The 25847-nt window shown below is 36.8% G+C and overlaps 2 protein-coding genes across 2 annotated transcripts; both read left to right on the forward strand.

Moving 5' to 3' along the window:
• Positions 1 to 9736: 9736 nt before the first annotated feature.
• Positions 9737 to 14046, forward strand: LOC140167848 (probable tubulin polyglutamylase ttll-15). The gene is made up of 5 exons (XM_072191139.1): positions 9737 to 9923; positions 11102 to 11281; positions 12323 to 12448; positions 13478 to 13568; positions 13904 to 14046. The coding sequence occupies exons 1-5, from the start codon at positions 9741 to 9743 to the stop codon at positions 14044 to 14046; spliced, it is 723 nt and encodes a 240-aa protein (XP_072047240.1). The 5' UTR covers positions 9737 to 9740.
• Positions 14047 to 16940: 2894 nt separating this feature from the next.
• LOC140167368 (probable tubulin polyglutamylase ttll-15) lies at positions 16941 to 25118 on the forward strand. Its single transcript, XM_072190677.1, has 5 exons — positions 16941 to 17002; positions 18717 to 18835; positions 19168 to 19240; positions 23178 to 23297; positions 24601 to 25118. Exons 1-5 carry the CDS (start codon positions 16952 to 16954, stop codon positions 24718 to 24720), a joined length of 483 nt encoding a protein of 160 aa, XP_072046778.1. The 5' UTR covers positions 16941 to 16951; the 3' UTR covers positions 24721 to 25118.
• Positions 25119 to 25847: the final 729 nt, after the last annotated feature.

Genomic DNA, 25847 nt, shown 5'->3' on the forward strand with positions numbered 1-25847 from the left:
TATTCGGCTTCGAATACTTTTTGTGACGTCAAAATATATACGGGAACGAATACACGCCGAGTTGAATCGGATTAAATATCGCGCAACTGATAGCGAGATACTATTGATTTATATGAAAGGCTCGAGGTCACCTGAATATCGTTCGACGAACGATGATTTCAAAAATCCCCAATGAAAATCAAAGGATCTGGAATGAGCGTTTTGAGCGTTTCGACAGTATTTTTGTGGGACATGAGAGCACATCAGATATATCGAATTACATTATGAATACGAAGAATGTCTTTCTGATATCAAATAATTTTCATTTTTTGATATTCACTATATAATACAAATTTTATGACAAATTATTAAAATTTGATATTTTTCACATATTGATATAACAGTCCTCGAAGCAAATATTATAAATCTAATGATATTTTCTTAAAGTATATGTAGCTGGGAGGAAAAGCCGACGATCAATTGAAAATTTTGCCCTTTCATATTGAAGATATGGATTTTTTTCCCCAAAAGACCTAATTTTTTTGGTGTTTTGGGTAAAAATATCCATATCTTCAATACGAAAGATCAAAATTGTCAATTGATTGTCGGCTTTTCATCCCACCTACATTACACTATAAGTATAATGCGGACCTATTTTCTCAATAATTATAAAAATGCGACATTTTTGGTGACTCAAATTTATGTATAGGCTTTCCACTTTTATTTAAGCTATAATTCGCCACTCTTTCTGATTAATAAGTCCAGCCAAGCCCAAAATACCTCAAATAGTTTCTGTATTTTACCGGAACTCATTAGGGTTACACAAATGGCGCATTCATTTAGTGGTGTGCCCCTTATTAGTGCGGTACAAGCGTACCCATTTTTATATGATATGAAAGTAAAGGAAAATGCCTGGCAGGCAATAGCATTCCAATGCTGTAGTGATGGTAAGTAATGTTTTATGCAAATAATATGATATTTAGGCTTACAAACATAACCTAAAGAATGTTTCCATATTTTAAATCGACTGATGCAGAAAAAGTCCAAATTCAGATTTATGCCTCCACCCCGGTTTTACATAAATAATGTTTGGCCCCAGTTCTAGGTCCCCATATGCATCTGCCCCTGGCAGACGATGTGTGAGGGTCTGGGGGTGGTAAATCATTGGTTATTGATATAAAAATGCGTTTGCCATGATGGAGGTTCAACCATTTTTGTCATAGCGGAATTCTTGACGTTTTTGGCCCCAATAAACGATGTTATTTTGGGCGGAATAAAGATGTAATGCGTTGTTATCAGTCAAATTCATAATTATAATTAATAATTAAGAGGGCAAAATAAGTAATAATATGTAGGAATGGATAGCCTATATAGCGCTTTGCAATGAATATCTTCATAAACTATGCAGAACAACCAAAACCACGAGCGTTGGTATCCTATCATTGCGTGTTCTTTTAAAATAAATTCTTGTTTATTTCTATAATTAGTGAATCAGGCATTAAAACACACTTAGGCCCTAGCAATGTAGGCCTACACAAGTTCGGAACGAGACTTTTCATCTTTTGACGCGTATTTCGGTCAAATGCCAAAAGTGATTGCTCAATGAATCATGAAATGAGAGCAGTACTACTTTGATGATACCGATCTCAAGTGGATATCAGCCAATGAAAAAAGTATTCACCGGAAATATATTTGTGGGAGTTGAATTATGTTGAACTCGACAGATATATATTTGGTGGGTCACCGTGGGTGGTCTCATATATAACACTTGTGAGAGCTGTCATATTAGTCGTCGCTTCAATCATATCTTATGATATTTATATATTTATTTATTTATTTATTTATTTATTTATTTATTTATTTATTTATTTATTTATTTATTTATTTATTTATTTATTTATATTTATTTATTTATTTATTTATGAATTTATTGACTTATTTATTGACTTATTCATTTATTTTTTATTTATTTACTTATTTATCTATTGACTCATTCATTTCTTGATTTGCTTTGCAGTTGAAACCTACAAGAAGGTATGGGTCAACCTCCGCGCCTGTTACAGGCAGGTCGTAAATGCCCCAAAAAGCAAATCTTTTGACTCCTATTCAGGTCAGGGGCGTAACCAGACCTGACCTTCCGGGGGGGGCAAGATTGAAAAATTTCCCAATTTCTGATCAAAAGTTTTAGTATTTATGTTCGAGAGAAAGCTTGCTTGCCACGAAGCGTTAGCGTTAAACGGTGGAGTCGGTGGGGTCCAGGGGTCCAGGCGGGGATCAAGGGGCTGAGCGCCATGAAGCTCCTGGTTTTTGGCATTATTAGAAAATATCAGTGTTTCAGAGTACAAATTTCACAATGAAAGTAGTAGGCCTATAGATCTTCTTCTCTCTTTCTTTCCCTTTTCTCTTCTCCCTTTAGTCCCTTCCTCCTTTTCTCTGCTCCCTTCCCCCTTTTCTTCCCTCTTTTCTTTTCTTCTTTCCCTTTCTCTTCCCTCTTTCTTTCCTTTTTTCTCTTCTCCTTCCCTTTTTCTCTTATTTCCCTTTCTCTTCCCTCTTTTTTCTTCCCTTTTTTTCTCTCTTTCCCTCTTTCCCCCTTCCCAATTTTTGACTCTATTTGAGTTTTGAGTTTACCTATTATGATTTTATTAACTTCGTTAAAGAAATTCTCTAAATTTTGCTTACCTTGGTCAACGGGCAATACTTGTTAACAGTCGGGCAACGCTGTGAATTGTAGAAATATATCTTTCTCCGGTTCATAGTTTTATATTCGAAGCCGCATATATTTTGACGCCCAAAACGTATTCGAAGCCGAATATTCGCCTTCGAATATTCACTTTGAACCAGCCTTAAACCAGTCAACTTGGCATCGATCGATTTTGACATCACACTACGACGGCAAATAGTTATACAATCTTATTTCATTCATGGTTTTATCACGGAATAGGCCTGGAAGCGGCACTAGACATTAGCATGAAGCCGCATTCATATGTAAATAGCGTATTGTTATTTAAATTTGCGCCCAGACGTATTGAGGGCGACAGTCATGTTATCCAGACAGAGAATGTCTTGATGCGCCAGGCATGTCAAATTGCTGAGTGAATGTGTATAAATCCCTTTCTGTATAGGTAATAAGCTAGTACATTTCGTGTTCCAGTTTGTTATAACAAAAAAATAAGTATTATATTAAATATATTAAGTGTATAAACTTTGAAATTGACGTGAATTTGAAGTGCAGAGCTCCAAATCTAGCTAAATCGTGTAGTGTGAAATATATGCTGTGTGACCCCTCTGCGTGGTAGAATTATATTCATAAAACATTGAATTTAACATATAATATGGGCAGCCAACCACGATTTATCAGCATTTAAAAGATATATTAATTAACAAAGATAAATAATCAACAGTACAAATGACAATTTAACTAGTAAACAAGTCTGAAATCTTAAAATGTTGCCACGTGATTTCCCGAACACATGATATGTCTACATGTGACCATTATTCAGATTTACCGAAGTATTTGGAGTATGGTGCACGGCTTGCAGGCAACTGTGTATTTCTTTACCTCCGTATAAAATCAATAATTCATGCTGGGAGCCAAGTAACATTCTGTCTGCTTAGTGCATATTGGTATTTTATTTTACTTGAGAGCATATAGAAATACATAAAGACGAATAAGGCGCCATGATGGAAAGCTATGGAAGGTCAGGTCGGGTATCAAAGGTTATTTTAACTTCAAATACTACTTGTGTTTCACACCTTGCCTCTGTCACGTATTTCCTTCATGTTATTGACCTCAAGTCCTAATTTTGACTTTGCTATTGCAAAATGTCATTTCATATCAAATTAGTAGACTTTCTTTGAAACAAACATATCACTGGTGTCTGATGGGAATATCCGTCCGCCATTTCATTAAACTGGATCGTTTTCGCCTGGTTTGCGCCCAGATGTATTGAGGGCGCGCTATACTCTCATTGAACAGGCAAAGTTCGCAAAACTAACAACGTTGTTATTTGCCAATAGCAATTAACATGATCCAAGGGGTCGAACATGAATTATTCATAACGGATCGATAACTGGCCTCACTTTCTAGCTAGTAAACCAGCGGAATTTTTCATAGGTTTTGTGTTGCTAATAGAACAACCGTGAATTTAGTGTCACCCCTTGGTTTTATTTATAGACCACTTGACATCGTCTATCGATATGCATGAACGAGCCGCTACGGCGCTACACTGTTCAATGGCTTTCTTGTATATGAAATGCGGTAGGCGATTTAAAATGCACGTGCCCAGAGCAAACTACGATGCGTACGCATACTGTAGGGCAAAGAACAATGGAAATGGCACCCCTTTTTGCTTGGTCTAACTGCCCTTTTCACCCGCTAGCTGTACCATCCATTCACTAATGTTTTTTTCAGAGCAAACTCTCTGTTTGTGAGACCATCTTCTTTTTACCATGCTGATTATTACACTACTTATCCATGGATCAATTAATTTATTTGCACTTTGTTCAATTATATTTTTCTTCTATATATAAATATCCTCCATTAAATACTTTTATTACTATAATTTAATTTATTTATACTTCATATTTATTATTGATTTACTACTATTATTATTCTTATATCATTTTCAACTCTAGGCATGATATATTGCGTGCTCCAGTTCTATTTGTTCATGATTGAGTGAACGGGAGAATCTTTTTCTTCTGTTCATCATTGCTCTTTTTCATGCTCGCTTACTGCTTCGTGCATCATGCATCGATTATGACTCGTCGTCACAACGAATTCCCCCGGAACACTGATCGAAAAGAAAGACATAGAGATAGATATGTTGCAGTCTTGTAAGACCGCGAAGTCCAGTCGTGACCTTGAAATGACCTCTGATGACCTTGAAATGGCTTTGGTCAAAATTGTCTTTTTGTGAAAAAATATAGGCACTAAGTTTAATGACAATCTAATAAAAACAACTTGATCTTGACTTGACCTCTGATGACCTTAAAATGACCTCCATCGTGTTTTGAATCATATCAACATCACATAATACTAATTTCATTCTAATTGGATAAACTTTTAGAATTTCCCCCAAAACAGACCCCTCCCCATGTTTAGTAAGCCAACTGTAATTATAACCCTATGCACATGATGCCATTGTTCTGATGATCACAGCACTTAATATGCAGCAAAAGGGAATTTCAAAGTTGTTTTCAGTAATAAACTATGTTTGACCCCTACATGATCTTGAACTCAAATCTGTTACAATATAGACACCAGCTAATGTCAATGCTTATGTGTCAGTCGCACCTCTGTATACCATGTAATCTGCAGGAAATGAAGCATTTTGAAGCTCTTTGTTATGTACTGGAATTACACCCTTAATGACCTTTGACCTCAAATCTGTGCTTACCCTATAGGCCCCGGCTATAGCCAAATCTCAATCCCATAAGCAAAACACTTTGACAGCTGTTTAACATGTTTAAAACAATGAAAAAGCAAGGCGAAAAATGGCGTTGCATGAACTTCTGTCCCCCGTCCAAAAAGAATTCAACGGCAAATTTGCCGTAACACGACTCGATCTTGCCTAAAACGCCTCTTCGCAAGATGATTTTTGTACGGCATTTTCCACACACAAATGAATAGGTAATCTTCCCGGTCGAATTCGCGTCGGAAAAATCGAAATTTATTCACTTCTTCTGGTCTATACTAGGTCAAATTGTAACCCCAAAATGGATTTTATTACATGTCGGACTCTACTTGCTCTATTAGGATACTTTGATTCGCTTCATAACAAGACAAACATAACATTTTTCTGCATTTTATAATGCGTCTTTTTGTCATTTTGGAACGTCATTTTTTGCTACCAACCGCAACGTAATCGCCTTACGGTAATTCCACGATTGACCAATTCACAATAGATTTCACCCTCTAGAGGGCACACTAACCTATTTTTGACTAATGTAGTTTGCCGTTGGCGTTCCCGTATCACGTTTCACGTAAATTTCGCAATCTCTCTAATATTTTGCAAGAGATAAACGCGGTTGATATTGTTCCTGACTCCGTCAAGTCAGGTATTTTAATATTATGGAGTCAAATACATAAGAGAAGAATTCCATAGGGAATATACTTTATGAATAAAACCAAATGATCTCTCGGTTGGTATAAAACGTGACCACCATTTATTAACAATTGGAAACATGATAAGTAGATACTGTCACTTCCAGATTTAATATTCCTTGCAACAGCACAAGGCATATCACACGTAGCATTGACCTGGACCTTCACCAAACTCAGAGCATTGTATTGACCAAACAATGACCAATCATGCATCGCTAGTTCGGTCAACATGTATTAACTGGACGTAACCCTTGAGTACAAAGATTTATTAATAGTGACAGAATATATTTGCATTGTGACTGCCGGTGAGTACTAATTATATTATCTATATTTTGTTTTTCATGTAATATTTGTTTGTGTATAATCCAGGCTATAACCATCGAAATTATACATTCAAATTGTTGTCTCAAAGTTTAAAAAAAGAAAAGAAGAAGCACAGTGACATAATATTTTCTTTGTCAAACAAGTAATGTCTGCGATACCAGAGGCACTTACTGGTTTCTTCCAATGCTTAAAAAGGTATATCCGATTAACTATTGAACGGTTTTGATTACTTCATTCACGCTTGCCGGGTCAAGCGTTTGCATTATTTGGTTCAGGTAAGTCGTGTTCACACAATCGGACATAAGTGACTTTTTACCGGTAAAAAGCGACTTATAACCGGTATTAGTGACTTATTGCCAGTATTAAGTGACTTAAATCCGACTGTGTGAAGACGACTTTACTTTTCGGATTTTAACGAAAGGTACCACCAAGGGGGTGACACTAAATTCACGGTTGTTCTATTAGCAACGCAAAACCTGGTTTACTAGCTAGAAAGTGAGGCCAGTTATCGATCCGTTATGATTAATTCATGTTCGACCCCTTGGATCATGTTAATTGATATTGGCAAATAACAACGTTGTTAGTTTTGCGAACTTTGCCTGTTCAATGAGAGTATAGCGCCCCCTCCCCCCAATACATCTGGGCACAAACCAGGCGAAAACGATCCAGTTTAATGAAATGGCGGATGGGTATTCCCATCAGGCACCAGTGATATGTTTTTTCAAAGAAAGTCTACTAATTTGATATGAAATGACATTTTTGCAATAGCAAAGTCAAAATTAGGACTTGCTGTCAATAATATGAAGGAAATATGTGACAGAGGCAAGGTGTGAAATACAAGTAGTATTTGAAGTTACAATAACCTTTGATACCCGACCTGACCTTTCCATCATGGCGACTTATTCGTCTTATGTATTTCTATTATGCTCTCAAGTAAAATAAAATACCAATCTGCACTAAGCAGACAGAATTTTACTTGGCTCCCAGCATGAATTATTGATTTAAATACGGAGGTAAAGAAATGCACAGTTGACTATACGACTATGCAAGCCGTGCAACAATACTCCAAATATTTGCGGTAAATCTGAATAGTGGTCACATGTTGACATATCATGTGTTCGGGAAATCACGTGGCAACATTTATAAGATTTCAGGCTTGTTTACTAGTTAATTGCCATTTGTACTCTTTATTATCTTTGTTAATTAACATATATTTTAAATGCTGATAAATCGTGGTATCTGTTCAATTCAATGTTTTATGAATATAATTCTACCACGCAGAGGGGGTCACACACCCGGGGGGGGGGGGTACTCAAGTTTGGTTTTGGTAGGGACGTGCCGCTGAGATTTTGGAAGTAGACCCATAAATATACCAATTTTTCAAGAAATTTGGACCCATTGATATACCAAAAGTCGAAATTTTCGGCCGAATTTACCCAAAATTGTCTTAGTTTTTACAAATTTTGGAAAATTTTTTGAAAATTTTTGAAAATTTGAGGAAAAATTGGGCTGTTTTCCGAAAAATTGAGAAAATTTTGAAAAAGGACCCATTCATATACCAAAATAGGCTTTGAAAAAGGGGTCATTGATATACCAGAAGGCTGAAAATGCTACCCATGTTTGCGGCACGTCCCTCGTATGGTCATTTGTACTGAGTACCCCCCCGGGGTCACACAGCATAATTTCACACCACCTGACTTAGCTAGATTTCGAAACTCTGCTCTTCAAGTTCATGTAAATTTCAAAGTTTATACACTTAATATATTTAATATGATACTAATTTTTTTTTATAACCAACTGGTAAACGAAATATACTAGCTTATTACCTATACAGAAAGGTGATTATCAGCCTTCACTCAGCAATTTGACATGCCCGGCATATGTAACCATTCTCCGTCTGGATAACATGACTGTCGCCCTCAATACGTCTGGGCACAAATTTAAATAACAATACGCTATTTACATATCAATGCGCCTCATGCTAATGAGTTGGGCCCTCTCCAGGAATTTACTCTATGGTACAACTACAAGCAGGTTTCACTAATCGCATGTGTATGTCTGCAATCATTGATTGGATACAATACCGCTTTTTTCAAAGAAATGAGATATTAATCGTTCTATTCGTCGGCGAAGTGACGTAATAATATGAAAACCATTTTTGATTATACGCCGTTATAGAAGTGACGTAGTAGGTATCGATGCATTGAACCATAGATGTCAAAGAAATGCTAATCACTTGCACCTGTAAGATTAGTCTCTTTGAATAGAGCGGTATTGTATTCAATCTATTATATGATTGAAGACAGGTGATGAGTGCAACCTGCTGCAGTGCAGCGCGGTATATTCAAAAATTTGATTCATCTATTGCTATGGTAGTTAATCCGATTATGACGTCACTTTTACGGCGTATAGACGAATCTCACGAGCCATGTCATGGTCAGGATTTGGTCAGCCATTCTGGGTCCCCGCTGCACCAAACTGGTGTTTAGACCGCCAAATTGTGCGAATAAAAGCCGCCTAACGCACAGAGAAGATGCAAGGACGAGGAGGGTTATTAATGGTATACATGGTATACGAGGTATTGTTGGTCCAAGCAGCCAAAATAGATTTTCATTATCTGAATCAATATATTATTGAAAAATAACACTTTGGTATTTTGCAAAAGTTCATTCTACAAATCATATACTTTGAAAACTTGCTTAATTTATTGTTGTTAATGAGTTATGTACGTTTTACAAAAGTGTTGTTGTTTCAGCCCTCTTTACAACATAATATAACTCAAGAACCACAGGACCTATAAAAGTAATGCATCAACACGCAAGAAAATTCAAGGGGTTCGAAATAGTCCTAAACCTTAAACATCATTTTCCGAGTCGCGGAAGTACACCAAATTGGTGTCGGGTGACCTTTGACATTCTTTTGTGGCGAGTGACATGGTCTTTCAATTCACGCCGAGTGTCCTTGACAGGCTTGACTATGCTTCAGTGGTCATCATCAGTGAAATAATTCAAAAGATAACCTCTGCCCCAATAGTCCCAAGCTATTGTCTGAAACTGCACCTCGGAAGATGTATGGTAAGAACTCAGTCCTCAAATGATAGTCATATAACGAACAAAAGATAAGTGACTGACTATCATTGAGGACTGAGTTCCGCAGTCTAGGTTCGAAAGAACTGCGCGTAGAACGCGCAGTGTGCACCCGTGCATTTAGACACAATCAATGCATGGTTTCCATTTTTCTAACGCTTGGTCTGATTAGTTATCGCTATCTAATAGTGTATAAAGATAATTTATTTGTTTTATTTATTGATCATTATTGCCAGATTAACAAGATGAAGTTTAAGAGGACTCGACAAGGTGTCATTTGTACACTTGCAATAGCTATTACCATGCAGGTGTACTTGTTGTATCGCCTGGAATCAGAGGAGAATCACTGCGTGGTTGTTCACTCAATATTCTCGTGTACTGTGCCTCGTCGACCAATAGTAATAATAGCAATGTCACGGAATGACGAGGTATGTGTGAAGGATGCACCTCGCTAAATAATAAGTTTATATCTAGTAGCAGGTCTGAAAAAAGCAATGCACAATGCGGTTTTTTATTTTCATTTTAAATACAAAAACCCCAATTCGAAAAATGTGATATGCGCAACCCCCCCCCCCCCTCCCCAATCAACAAAAACGGCCTCCTGATGCCAATACGCGCGGGCTTCTAGATATAAACTTGTTTCTTTTTCTGTTGGTCTAAAGTCGGCAATGCCTGATCTTGTCAAAATGTCTTCACCTATGCAGGGTGTCCCATTAAAAATTACCGGATGAATGAATTTGAACATAAATCGAGAAATATATATATAAATCAAAACTTTTAAATGTAGTGCGTAGCTCATTTTTTCGTGCATCTGTTTGATTCGGTTGACTGGTTGCGAAAAATCAACGCAGTTCATTCCAAGTTTGATCTACAGGACTTTTACATACTCGCTCACCCCTTCTTAAAGTTTGTGTTCCTCATTTAATTTAGTCCTCTTTATCTATTCTATAATCCGGCGGTGTTATGTTATGCATGCTTTCACTGAAGATGAACAACAGTTTGTCCTAGAAAACTTTGATTTCTGCAATTGGAAGTTTCCAAGCTTTAATTCTTCAAGTTGTGCAAATATGATATTTCAATATCGTGCAGTTTTGCAAAAAAACACCCAAAAAAACATATTGTTTAAAAAGGACGAAAATGTTACGCCCCCATTGGTTGACATTGGTTAAATAAGCTGTATTTTTGCTTGAAAGGTGCCGCTTTTTGTCCGCCATTTTTATTTTCAGACGACTTGACATTGTTATGTCATTTAGTAGACTTGCTTACCAGTCGTTTTTATTATCCTAACTACAGTTCATACATTGACATATGAACTCCGACGTAGGTTGTGAGAAAATTCTTTTGGGTTGATTGATATTCATGTTTCAGTATATGTATCACCACTTCCAGTTGTTATTTAATGTCCTTGTTTAGGTCACTCTTGCAGTGCAAAATTAAAATTTGCGCGTCACTGTGTGCGCCTTGAATTTATACGCACACACAATATTTACGCAAACAGAAAATACGCCATTGTAATTTTATTTTATTTGTAATGTAATTTTATTATTCGCATCTGACGATACAAATAATTGCAGTAATGCCAAAAAAATAACCTTTCCCTTAACAGAATAGATATCGAGGCGGCATTCAAATAGCTATGGATACGTTTTCAAGACTGGGTTTTGGTATACATATATCATACGAAGAGACTACACCAGACCATTGTGATATTCTGTGGTCTCATACTTACCCCTTTCAGCATGACAAAATAGTGCAACTCTTCACCAATCCGAAACACAATGTAAAGGTATGCATTAAACATACAAGCAAAATCAGTCGGAACACGGAAATTAAATGTTCAGTTTCTTATAGCATAGTAAAAAACATATTACAAAGCTGCAGTTTGCTAAAACCCTATTGAAATTGAACAACCAGTTCCAAAGATATGAGCAATTAAAGACTTTCCAAAACAAGGGAAAACATAGGGAAATATTTGCTTTGTTTGGCTATATCTCAAAATCAATATTTCCGAGTTACGACTGATTTTGCTGTGTGCAATTTTTGTTCATTTTTATGGAGAGGATTTTAAGATATGACCTTGTGAAAAATTATAAGTTTCTTTTTGAGGCCAGTTTACTTACCGGGCAAAAATTCAAAGTTGATCTGCACAAAACATTACTTTACCTGGGCACGTGCATTATGGCAATAGTTAAGCGTTATTAAGAAAATAGTTGTGTTCAGGGAAGTGGGATGGCTGTATCGATATTTTTCAAGTTTGAGCCATTAGATTAGACACAGATTGCTAGTTCTTGTTTCTTTAGAGAATGACAAGAGAGTAACATGAGTTTTAAAAACTTTTTCATGGCCTTTAGGCTGCGATCACATAGAATTATACTGTATACGGTATACGGTATTCGCTATACGATATACGCTCATTCGATCAGGCCGAGTTCACATAGGAGTATACTATTTGAACTCAGCCTGATCGAATGAGCGTATATCGTATAGCGAATACCGTATACCGTATACAGTATACTTCAATGCGATTGCAGCCTTATATAAGCCGAAATATAAATGTTGTTAAAACGTTTTGAATAAACCCAGAGCGTGTTTATAACTCGTTTATAACCTTTTTAAACATTTTGGTGTTTGCTGGGAAGGCGCCCTCACACTCAACAGAAACAGGGAATGGGCGGGTCACATGATAGCCGTAGCTTATCACTGCCTATTAAAACATTTGCATATAGATAAAATTTGGTCAAAATATGGATTTAGACGGTTCCTATATTCGTGTGTTAAATTGTGAAAATAATTTACTCGTATAACCGTCACGAATTGTATTTTTCAGATCAATCATTTTCCAGGAATATTTTGTATATGCAATAAATTGTTTCTCAGCACTGCTTCACCTACCAGTAAATACATACCAAAAACATTCAAAATGCCAGATGACAGGAAAAAGTTTAGAGACGAAGTAAGTGCTCCTTCTGCATGTATGAAAATGCTTTAAGCTAAGATATATACCATAATTTTCTGGGGTTCGGAAAATACCAGATTTCTTATGGTAACATTTCAACTCTTTACAACTTAGATACATATTGTTTTGCATGCTGGCTATAACTTTTTGTTTTGATTGTATTTGTTCACAATGTCAAGAGCTACCTCAAGATACACTGACTGAACAATTCTGGGCTTGCGTGTACTGATTTTAATGTATTTTTGTTTTTTATCGGGGCACAGATAGCATATAGACGAATCCATTTTCACGCATTCCTACAACTCAATGGCAGCCATAGCTGGGTCCCCCCTTAGGTCTATCCCACCTAAAATGTGAAATGATGATGTGGCCTTGGCGGGGATATTAAACTGCATTCCATCACCCATGTTACACGTAGTCAAAAGAATGATGAAAGTTTACAACACAATACAATTCAACATCGATTTTTAAACGGATTTAATCCACCCAATTGGGCAGTAACAACACCAGTTTGGTGCAGACGGGACCCAGTAATGGCCGACTGAATTCTGACCATCACTTGGCTCGTTGTATTCGTATAGACGAATCCCACGAGCCAAGTGACGGTCAGAATTTAGTCGGCCTTGATTGGGTCCCCGGCGCACCAAACTGGTGTTGTGACTGCCAAATTGGGTGGATTAAAGCCGCTTAAAAATCGATGTTATGTCAAGAAATATGGGTTTTAACCTGTGATAAATAAACTAATATTTTATTATCAAGCAAATTTCCAAATAAGCCTTTAAAATCTCGAAATGTGGCAATTTTGTCATTATATCCATTTGTAACAGGTTTTGTTTTATCCCATTTACGAGCGTAACATTGACACTAAATCACAATGTATTGTCCGATGTCCGTTCTGCTTCTTTTTTTCTGCTAATGATTATTCATGGGAAACATTAACGTGTTTATGCTGCGCTTATTTTTGAGATGATATATCTACTTACAAATTATATCATGTCCATTTTTCCAATTATATCCTTGCTTTAGGTATTGAACAAAACTAAAAATGGCAAGAATGAACAAGTATGGGTCGAGAAAAAGACTCTGCACAGGAACGTTACAATCAAGGACGCACACGGTAAATATTTAATATGAGAAATAAAACAAGGAAAAAGTTAACCCTACTAGCATGCCTACGCCTTGCATAGGAAAGCAGAACAAATTAAGCATGTCGCAGTTCAAGCATGCTTGTTTTTATTTACTCTTATCGCTGATTTTGTCATCAATACAGCCTAAGGCTGATTTTGACACTGTATGTTTGTTAGGTCTGCTTTATGCAAGTGCAATCGTGTGAAAATCAGAAGCAAAATGAGGGCGTCCTCAACGGCCAATGTTACATTTCTGCTTTAACGGAACCGGTCAAGAAACCAGGAAATTCAGTAATCAATTAAAATTTTTTATTGTTTCTTCTAGAGATTGACCTTGACGGTAAAGGAATCATTCAAAAGTTTATTCACAACCAGTTTCTTCTTCATGGTCACGTGATCAGCTTGGGCGTCATGGTGATTATCACTTCCGTTTCGCCGTTGAGGGCGTATACATTAGACAATGGCTGATGGTCAGGATCGCAAACAAACCATATCATCCCGTAAATTATAGTGATTTTGAGACGTTCATAAGCAATTCAAGGTCAACCAGTTTGTATGAAGTAAGTTTGTATGCTTGTTTAATAGGGTTACCCGGGAGCTCGCTTAGGTCGTTTAGGAGTAATCACGCACGCTTTTTTTTTTAGATCTTAGGGGTAGTTCTAGAGTTAAAGTAACGGGTTTGATGTGACCTTTGACGGATTATGTATATTAAAAATATGTGGTAAATAATGGACCTATTTTTGTTTACAGTTTAAACCCATGCGAAGATTCTTTGATAACACAGGCTATTCAAGAAGGCAAGCGTTGTTCGCTCATTTGCTCTCAGATCTAGGTAAGTTTGACTATTTTAATATCATCAGGAAAACTCTTAAAAGAGTTTGCCTGATGAAATTTGTGTCGTTATTTGCTATAAGTATTTACAGATAATTGACCTTTATTTACATTAAATAATATTTTTGCCCAGTACTACATTTATTGACCTTTTTGGTAAACCCCATAAACCTTTTCGGATAAACCTGAGATGTCGTCACGCTGATGCGCACATCGTTACTGCGCACTTCCCGGCTTTGAAATGCGCAGTAACAATAGTCAGTATTAAACGATGTGCACATCGGCATGACGTCAAATGACGACATCTCAGATCTACCTTAAAAGGCTTATGGGATTTATTATTACTAAAAAGGTCAAATAACATTTAGAGACATTTTGCCTATTAAATTTAATCGATATAATTTATTTTTGTACTGATCAAGACACTTTAGAACCAGAATTATTTACCTTAAATGGACAATCATAAGCAACATTGTAACTTCTGGACTTTCTTCTGCATTCTCTATTGTACACATCTAAAAATAACACATAAACAATTATTGCACAAACTCCTTGATATCACCCGGTTACATTGTACATTTGTTTCAGGAATAGAACAATCTAAGGTTCAATCCATCAGAGAACAAGTGTTCGACGCAGTACAGGATGTAGTGTATAACAGACGGGATATACTCAACACTTTGGGGAATGTAAAAGACGGATTGGAAAAGAGTATGTGATTCACCCAAGAGTACCGACTCAAAATTGCCATGTGTGTAACGCTATGGATAATCTGTCATTTTAGTTAGTCGATCAAGGAGGGCAACTAGTATGTCTCTGTCGTTTTGGTTTTTTGGCAGGAGCCAAAATCGAACGATGATTTGCATCTCCAAGCTGCGATACACGCAGAACGAAAAAAAAACTAAAAACAAAAAGCAAAAAAACCAACACAGCACGGTAAATCAAATATTGTTGGGCGCATAGCGAAATTATCCGGAAGTACACTATTTGCCCTCCTTGGGCAACTAGCAAACACATCGGAGTTGGTACTCTTTGGTTCTACCTCATTGAGTGGTACACTATTTGCCCTCCATGAGTGACACGCAAACACAGCTGAGTTGGTACTCTTTGGTTCTACCTCTTTGGGAGGTACACTATTTGCCCTCCATTAGCAACACACAAACAGAGGTACACTATTTGCCCTCCATGAGTGACACACAAACATGGCAGAGTCAGTACTCTTTTGTTCTACCTCATTGGGAGGTACACTATTTGCCTTCCATGAGCGACACGCAAACACAGCGGAGTTGGTACTCTAGCATCGATGTCTTTACCAAAACTTGAGGTGAACCAAAGTATATAGCGCCTGAATTGTTCATACCGTACTGCATGCATAGTGTGTTGAGAGTGTTGGTTATGCAGTCACTGGTGTTTGGCGGTACAAGTCCGTCAGATTCGTTGAAATGTCCCTCGTTTAAACTTCCTTACATCAATCAAAGACGACTAATAGCATGAAACTCCGTCTGTTCTAAACCCCGGGAGATTCCTAGTGGAATGCAGGTACGGGGATGTGCGGCGGGCTAATTTGGGGCTAATTTTCCGTGCAGCTCGTAGATTTATATTTTGTGTATGTACGTCTTGGAAAAAAGTCTTGGAACGCTTGCATGTAAATAACGGAAAACTGTCACCTCCTTTCCCCATGTAATTTTGAGAAATGCCAATGTCTTCAGCGGTTTCCCAATGTGTCCAACATTGTTTGATGGGGGAAGGGGGAAGGATAAATCATTGTTGTATAGATGTCATGTTTGTTCCCATGCACAATGTACGTCATTTCCATGATCATTAGGAATCCTACACTGATTTTACGGCAGAGTGAGCCAAGCGTTCCAAGTACTTATTGCCAAGATTGTAGTTAAACATTTGCGAAAAGTTTCTAAAATTCATCCAATTCACCTTTATTTTTAATTGAATCAATAATTTCCAAGTCCACAAAATTAGCATAATTTTGGCTCTGTTTTTTGTCAAAATTTGCATACTTCCCGGGTAAGTTTTTATAATCCCAGATGCACTTCCCAGCCTGATCGAAAACCGGTTCTAATCCGGCTCGGTGGCATATGGATATCATTCACTATAGAATGAACTGCATTAAGGGGGTACTACACCCCTGGCCAATTTTTGCATTTTTCTCAAAAATTATAGCACATTGATGACAAGTAAGATATGTATATTATAGGGGCCAGGACCACAACTACTGTACTGAAAATTCAGCAACTCAGAGTAAGTAGTTATTGATTTATTAATTAATATTGGTTTTCCCTCATTTTTGACTGTAACTCCATAAACGTTGTCTGTGCTGAAATAAAATTTCCAGTGCAGTAGTTGTAGTCCTTGCCCCTACAATATACATTGATTACTTGTCCCCAATGCGCTATAATTTTTGAGAAAAATGCAAAAATAGGCACACAATTTGGCAGGGGTGTAGTACCCCTTTAAGGAACAATGTTCGTACTAACATAAATACATTTTATTTTTCAACCGATATAGTACAAGCTTTTTCGAAGTGATGAGGTGGGACTTTATTATAGATGAGAACATGAAAGTCTACTTGATTGAGGTACGGTATAAAAGTATGACATAATTGTATTTATTTATTTCATTCTCTACTCAATTCACAAAGACAAAGTGCAGAAGGAAAGCTCAGATTTATAGCTAACATTATAGAGTAGCCACAAGTGTTCTATTTTAACAATTTCGTAGGACAGATGTTTCAAATGGACAAATCACATATCACAATGTGCAGGGAAGAGTCTAGAGAATCTTTGTTAAATTGTCAACCCGCGTGTTCTATTCCATTTCCATGGCAACGGTCATACATTTTGAGGATTTTTGTAATTTTAACCCCAAAATGCCACATTTTTAATTAGCTATTTCTTTGCAACTTCAAAATTGGTGCGCGGAATATAAGATACACGGGCATATTTATGAACAAAATCATTACTTAATAAATAATAATAATAAAAGGGGATTTTAAAGCGCCTAATACAAACGTCTCTAAGCGCTGTACAATAAAAACAATCATTTAAACACCAATATGTATACAATCTTAAAAACTACACCAAAATTCAGTGAGACAAAAATATATAAGGTAGAAACACTATACCATCTTAAACACTACAACAAAATACATCATGATATACTAGGCAAAAATATATAAAGACAAGCAAATATCCATGTCCATGAGAAAACACATTAAAGTCCATGATAAAAAATTAAAATGCCCGTGATAAAAACATATACAGTCAAATAACAAGCGAGGATACTAAAGGTGACCGGCACCTACATCGCGATATAAAGTACATAAAGTTAAAACAGAGCGGTTTTCAGCCGTCTTTTAAAAACACTAACAGATTTGGCGTGACGAACATCCAGTGGGAGTTGGTTCCATAGAGTTGTAGCAGCGTATGCGAAAGATCTGTCACCGTAATACTTGGTTGCCGGACGATACGGTATGAAGAGGAGTCCTTGTGAAAGAGAGCGGAGATTGATTTTTGATTTATGGGTAACTTTTATCCCGAGTTGCCCAAACATTTTACATGGGAAATGTTTTGACTTATGCGTTTTGAAAAAAATATGAATTTATTGAAATGGATGTTTGGATAAAAAATGTCATTACAAAATTTTTGCGGTGAACGATAATTTGTATACCGATAAAATGGGCGAAAATTAAATTGCCTTCGCTGAGGCAAAGGCGCGCCCGCAAAACCGTTCTCTTGTTGTGATTGTGGTTTTTGTGATGTGCATTCTTAAATTGTTATAGATTGACGTTGGGCCATATGGGTGCAGCCCGTCACTAAGAAGACCCGGTAGTTAGAAGACCCGTTATTCAGAAAACCCATTATTCAGTAGGCTCGCTAGTCAGAATTTTCTGATAGCGGGCTATCTGAATAACGACTTTCTGAATAGTGGGCTTTTATACAACAGTCCCGCTACTCAGATTTTTTTTCTTACTAGCGGGCTGTATCCAACCTAACCCTAAACCCTAACCCTAACCACAACCACAACCATAACCATAACTCTAAAATACCCGCTACTCAGAAAATATTTTCTGAGTAGCAATACCTTCTGATGAACGGGTTTTCTGATTAGCGGCTCTTTTGGTTGGCGGGTCATTTTAGATGAAAACAAGCTCGCTATTCAGAATTTGACGGGTTTTCTGAATAGTGGGCCTTGTGAATAACGGGTCTTAGGCCGTGCCGCTTGCGCAACAATGACACAAACTGTCACTATTACTATAACCAATTGTAAAATGTTTTGATATTTTCATACAGGCAAATATGTCACCAGACCTTTTAAGTTCACATTTCTTAATTCGAGCCAAGAATTACAACGTTATTTTCAACAGTATTACCACAATAGGCTACCGTTACGGCAGTAGAAATAACAATGGGTCAGTATGTAACGTCGAAAAAAAAAGAATAACGCTTTTAATAAAAACACGCCCTCTGGACGTTGATAATGTCGATGGTGTGATAGGCAACAGCTTATTTAATTCCCAAGTTTGATTAGGGTATCTTTGCAACTATAATTGAAGACCGAATTAAAAAGACTAGTTTGCGTCTGACGTCAGGGCAAAGGCGCGACGTGATTGGTTGCTGACCTGCGCAGTACGGCACTTTTTGGTATGGTTGACATGACGTCATACGCAAACTAGTCTTTTTAATTAATCAATTATACTCACGTCTATCTATTTATTTATTTCCCTTTTGCATACATACAAAGCATCCGAGATACAGATATAAATGTGGATTCGAAAGTCTGTTTCACCGAAAGTTGTCAAGAATGTATGCTGAAGGTAAGTTTTCGAAAAAAAAAAATAAATAAAAATATAAATGTAGATTTTAAATGGAATCATTCATTCAGGTAACCGTATTTGAAATTACTGTCTGGAAGGTTACGGTCATGTCATTAAAGTGGTCTATAAAATGAATTGGAATAGCCCATTTGTGATGCGATCAAGCAAAATCAGTCGGAACTCGGTAATATTGACTTTGAGTTATAGCCAAACAAAGGAAATAATTCCTTTTGTTTCCTTTTGTTTTGGAAACTCTTTAGTTGCTCATATCTTTGGAACTGGTTGTTCAATTTCAATGGGGCTTTCTGCAAAATCCAGTTTTGTGAATGCTTTTTACTATCCTGTAAGAAACTGAAAATTTATTATTGCCGAGTTCCGACTGATTTTGCTTGATCGCATCTCATTTTAGTATTATCCGTCATTAATGCATGAAAGTAAGGCACAGCGTCTTTTTTGGTCCTATAGCGCTATCGGTGCCCAGAGAGGTCCGATGGTACCTAACCCGACACCGATAGTTCTATAGGACCAAATCCGATGTGGTGCCTAGCAGTTAGCTATTATAATACTTCATGTATAAGATACCACAATCAGTTCAGAATAATGCTCGTCATTCTATATACTAGTCATTCACTATTCCCTGGTAGGAGAGTGAGAGTTCATAAGACAAATGATGAAACACGTGGTCACTTCAATGGTCACATTGTGTCACTGAGATGATATACCCACCAGACGCAATTGATTTATTCCATTTAACATTTAAAATATTTCAAATTAGACTTATTTTGATGTTTAAAAAATATACAAAGAAAAAAAAAAGATCTCTGAGGTACACGAAAATGATTAATACTGCAGTTACTGTCCGTTTTCCTATACACAATACACAGTGCTCTTACCATTGACGCGTGACCTCTACAAACAGCGTACGTTAGAAGTATGGGGATTTGCCTAGTTAACGTCGCTGTGTGAAAAATAACCGGCCAATATTAAAAGTATTCTTCTAAAATTCTAGAAAATATAGTTTTGTAACATATCCTAAATTTTTAGCTAATTTAGATGTTTGGAAATATTCGTACTTTGGTATTTTAGGAAGGATATGTAAACGACAGAAAACACAGAAAAATATGAAGAAATTATTTCCAAACCGTGTTAAGTCAACAATCATTATGTTGCTCATTTTCAAGAATGCTGGTTAACAAAAAGCAGACCATTGTCTCATTTCGTGAACAAAGGTCCACATACCATTGTTTCCTTGCGTTTCCTTTATACTCGGTTACCCAACTGAAGCTATAATACCAGCTCATTGCGATACCGCACATATAAAACAGACACATGTGCACAACCAGAGAAGATCTGATTTAATCAGTTGAGCTGTTTTCAATGAGTGTTATCTTGGTTTAATAGCTTTTAATGGGGTTTAAGTCCTGCAAAGGTCGTGGTGAATTCTACTGTAGACATGACTGCATCATGTTTGATGATGGTATGGTATTCATCATTTGCCGAGGCGCCGTATTTAGCGTTAGCTTTGGGTATTTAATTATTTTCGTGATTTCCCCCTTACCTGGGTAAAATGATAAAATAAAATGTTTCGAACAGAATCTTATTGAAAATTACCTTGGAAAATGTGTGGAAATGTTTCGAACTACTCTTTAAACGCCCGTTTATTCTATCATTGTCTCGCTAAGCTATGTCAATTTAGGTCAAGTGAGATGGTATACCAGAAATTAAATCGCATCTATAATTCCATAAGGCTGCGTTCACATAGAAGTATACTATTCGGGTATACGGTGCACGTTTTACAGGTGCACGCGTATATAGTTCAATCGAGCAAGGCAATTTCATAGTACCGGGTCACTTAGGCTGCGTTCACATAGAAGTATACTATTCGGGTATACGGTGCACGTTTTGCAGGTTCACGCGTATAGCTTAAATCGAGCAAGGCAATTTCATACTACCGGGTCACATAAGGCTACGATAGCATAGAAGTATACTATTCGGGTATACGATGCACGTTTTGCAGGTGGACGCGTATAGCTTAAATCGAGCAAGGTAATTTCATAGTACCGGGTCACATAAGAGCTATTCGAAAAGGCCGTATACCTGCGTTTAGTATATTATAGTGGGAATCGCGCGTGTTCGATTTTAGTGCAGCGTATACCGTCCAAATTTCAAAAAACCTAAACCATATGTGGGTAAATTCATTTTTTTAATAGATGCACTATCTAATTCTGCACATTATGACACCTCATTGAATGCAATGTGACCTCAAGAAGTAAAGTTACAAGCATTTGTTAAGACGAAGAAAATGGGTAAACTGACATAATCGCTGTTCGCTATACGAAATACGCTCATTCGATCAGGCTGAGTTCACATAGTATACTCCTATATGAACTCAGCCTGATCGAATGAGCGTATTTCGTATAGCGAATACCGTATACCGTATACTTCTATGTGAACTCAGCCTATACGCGTCCACCTGCAAAACGTGCATTGTATACCCGAATAGTATACTTCTATGCGATCGTAGCCTTATGTGACCCGGTACTATGAAATTGCCTTGCTCGATTTAAGCTATACGCGTGAACCTGCAAACGTGCACCGTATACTGAATAGTATACTTCTATGTGAACGCAGCCTAAAGGCTGAGTTCACATAGAAGTATACGGTATACGGTATTCGCTATACGAAATACGCTCATTCGATCAGGCTGAGTTCATATAGGAGTATACTATGTGAACTCAGCCTGATCGAATGAGCGTATTTCGTATAGCGGATAGCGAGTATGTCAGTTTACCCATTTTCTTCGTCTTATTAAATGCTTGTAACTTTACTTCTTGAGGTCACATTGCATTCAATGAGGTGTCATAATGTGCAGAATTAGATAGTGCATCTATTAAAAAATGAATTTACCCACATATGGTTTAGGTTTTTAAAATTAGGACGGTATACGCTGCACTAAAATCGAACACGCACGATTCTCACTATACTAAACTATACGCAGGTATACGGCCTTTTCGAATAGCTCTTATGTGACCCGGTACTATGAAATTACCTTGCTCGATTTGAGCTATACGCGTGCACCTGCAAAACGTGCACCGTATACTCGAATAGTATACTTCTATGCGATCGTAGCCTTATGTGACCCGGTACTATGAAATTGCCTTGCTCGATTTGAGCTATACGCGTGCACCTGCAAAACGTGCACCGTATACCCGAATAGTATACTTCTATGCGATCGTAGCCTTATGTGACCCGGTACTATGAAATTGCCTTGCTCGATTTGAGCTATACGCGTGCACCTGCAAAACGTCACCGTATACCCGAATAGTATACTTCTATGTGAACGCAGCCTAACGTTTATGTCATTTGTTATGGATAAGTGAACATCTCTGCATTAGGCTGAGTTCACATAGAAGTATACGGTATACGGTATTCGCTATACGAAATACGCTCATTCGATCAGGCTGAGTTCATATAGGAGTATACTATGTGAACTCAGACTGATCGAATGAGCGTATTTCATATAGCGAATAGCGAGTATGTCAGTTTACCCATTTTCTTCGTCTTATCAAATGCTTGTAACTTTACTTCTTGAGGTCGCATTGCATTCAATGAGGTGTCATAATGTGCAGAATTAGATAGTGCATCTATTAAAAAAATGAATTTGCCCACATATGGTTTAGGTTTTTAAAATTTGGACGGTATACGCTGCACTAAAATCGAACACGCGCGATTCCCACTATACTATACTATACGCAGGTATACGGCCTTTTCGAATAGCTCTTATGTGACCCGGTACTATGAAATTACCTTGCTCGATTTAATCTATACGCGTGCACCTGCAAAACGTGCATCGTATACCCGAATAGTATACTTCTATGCGATCGTAGCCTTTAAGTGTTACAATCTTTTGTTATACTGGTATATTTATTATTCACAGGATTGCCTCCTATGTTCAAAATGTTTAGACCGATCAGTGGAGATTAAACAGATGTTACGAACATCATACATGGAACATGTTAACAGACTTGCTCTACGAAGATTATACCCAAAACCTATGGTAAGCAATACGCTTGTCTTATATACTGCGCCAATAAAGTATCCTTACACTTGGAAAAATAATCACAATTTCCAAACTGAACAATATTGGGGTAAATTTTTTTTTTTTAATAGATGCACTATCTAAACCTGCACATTATGACACCACATTGAATCCAATGTGACCTCAAGAAGTAAAGTTACAAGCAATTGAATAGACGAAGGTCCAGTTTTATAAGTGACAAACTGGCCTATACAAGGCGCAAAAAGTTTCCAACAAGCGAAACAAAGAGACAACACAGTTTCTTCAATGAAGCATTATTTAAAGCTTTTTTATTTCAGTTTTTTACTTCTATGTACTTTTCATAACTTTCACTTTATTTTTCAGTTCTTTTGTTTCAGTTTTCTTTTGTTCCTTTTGTTTTAAATTAAAGCCAAACGCATAAATTAGCCATTCACCACTCTCAAACCAGATGTCTAGCCTGTGGCGTTTTGAATGGGCCATTTTGTCACTTTTAAAACTGGACCTTCGTCTAATCAAATGATTGTAACTTTGCTTCTTGAAGTCACATTGGATTCAATGTGGTGTCATAATGTGCAGGATTAGATAGTGCATCTATTAAAAACAACAAATTTACCCCAATATTGTTCAGTTTGGAAATTGTGATTGTTTTTCCAAGTGTAAGGATATTTTATTGGCGCAGTAGATTAAATTTACACATTCCTATACCTCAATAGCAGATATTACCCCTCCCACGTGAAATGTGAACTAATGCAGGCTTGCCGGGGATTTTAAACTGTATTTCATCACCCACGCTGAAAGCTTACAAGGCAATACGATATAAAATCGTTTTTAAGCGACTTTTATCCACCTCTACGCCATTTTGGTGCGGATGGGACCCAATATTTCCATCAAATAACTTTCATTTTGTAGCCTAGATTTAAAAGTATAATCATAGGTAATTTCAATTACCTGGCACGTTAGATAATTTAAATGTGACTATGGAGGTAGAACTTTTTGAATGACCCTCGTATAATCGTAATAAAGTGTTATATTTTCAAGAATTAAGCAGTCAAATTTCAAAATTCATAAAAGTATGAAACCTGTTTTTGTTGTATAAGTGCACAAATTATTCACTCTTGTTTGGCTAATTCAGGAAATAAAATGTAAAAAAAATTAATAAATTTAAAAAGAAGTGGTTTACAACTTTGGTATTTTCACTCTTTTTGTGAATGAACAAAGGATGTTCTGAATAACGTAAACATGTGTCATCAAAATCAAAAACTCATCAATGCCTTATTATGTTTGGATACCTTTTCTCCAGATTCAGGACATGGTTCACAAGCGCCTGCAAGAACAAAACTTCAACAATATATCACGAGAGCTTATCAATGAAGCATGGATAACAGCAAAGTGCGTGAAAGATGAATATTGGTGCATGTAGAGACTACTGGTACTTGGCCAGCGACAAATAATAATTATAATAACTATTTGAAAGCTGCAACACGAAGACGAAGAAGAACAGAGAAAAGCAAATCTTGATGTTGGAGAAAATTCGCCTACAATACAGGGAATCTATGTTTTTTCTGTGTACGTGTAGAGTATAGTAGCAAAAACCAGCAGATCAATTTATAGATATGAAATAACCTTTAACCGAACACATACAATAAAAACATTAAGCTTCGGTAAGAAAATGTTACTAACATACAAACGTTTATCCTTATCCTATTGTAATTTGCGACGGAGGCCATTGCTGCAATGCCGATTAGAACCCGGGCGAGTACTAATAACATAGATAATAATTATTATGTAAATGACAGTGATTATCGTTCATATTTGCACTCGGACCAGAATCTGGTTTTTTTTTTGTCGGCTCGAATTTGGACCAGCTCAGCTCGGACACAGACACAAATAACTGATTGCATCCATCATAGCTGTCGCTGCTAATTGAGTCGCTCCTGTGAAGAATACGGTTTTTTTGGGGGAAATTTAGTACAGGGTGAGTCAAAAAAAGTGCAATAGAGCAAAAAATCGATATTTATGTAAAAACCACGTTGAACTTTCCAATTATTGAAAGTTTCTATAAATACCACACTCAATAGTCACCTGTTGTGAAAAAATGAAGTCAATCACATCTACCGTTTAATTTTTATGAGTCCTTTTGCTACGATACTCAATTTCATTATTTGTCCACGAGGTACCATGTATTTTGAATGAGAGCACACAATGCACGATAAATGCACCAGCTCTGAAACTGACTTTAACTTAAATAAGGTTGATTTTTGCGGTATTTTAATTTCTTTTTCTGTTCAAACAAACTTTCTAACATTACTTTAAGTCCTTCATACCTCACTCGACTCCAACTCCAGTTATTTAAATCCCAATATGTCCAACTTGCTGGATATTTTATAATTCACTCCACTTCAATTTGCGCGCATTTCATTTCGATATTTGACAAAATCCGCCTACAAATGTGTATGTTTTTGATAGAGGATAAACATCTTTAAAAGAAAGGTAAAATGATAATAACAACAAATAATGTTTCTTTTCCTTAAACAAGACCAAGGACAA

Source organism: Amphiura filiformis, chromosome 13 (genome assembly GCF_039555335.1).
Source record: "Amphiura filiformis chromosome 13, Afil_fr2py, whole genome shotgun sequence".
NCBI classification, from domain to species: domain Eukaryota; kingdom Metazoa; phylum Echinodermata; class Ophiuroidea; order Amphilepidida; family Amphiuridae; genus Amphiura; species Amphiura filiformis.

Coding starts and splice junctions, on each gene's coding strand:
- LOC140167848 (XM_072191139.1), top strand. CDS start 9,741: ATGAAGTTTAAGAGGACTCGACAAGGTGTCATTTGTACACTTGCAATA. Junction 9,924..11,101: donor CAATGTCACGGAATGACGAG/GTATGTGTGAAG, acceptor TTCCCTTAACAG/AATAGATATCGAGGCGGCAT. Junction 13,569..13,903: donor TACAATCAAGGACGCACACG/GTAAATATTTAA, acceptor TGTTTCTTCTAG/AGATTGACCTTGACGGTAAA.
- LOC140167368 (XM_072190677.1), top strand. CDS start 16,952: ATGAGGTGGGACTTTATTATAGATGAGAACATGAAAGTCTACTTGATT. Junction 17,003..18,716: donor TGAAAGTCTACTTGATTGAG/GTACGGTATAAA, acceptor ATTTTCATACAG/GCAAATATGTCACCAGACCT. Junction 23,298..24,600: donor GATTATACCCAAAACCTATG/GTAAGCAATACG, acceptor CCTTTTCTCCAG/ATTCAGGACATGGTTCACAA.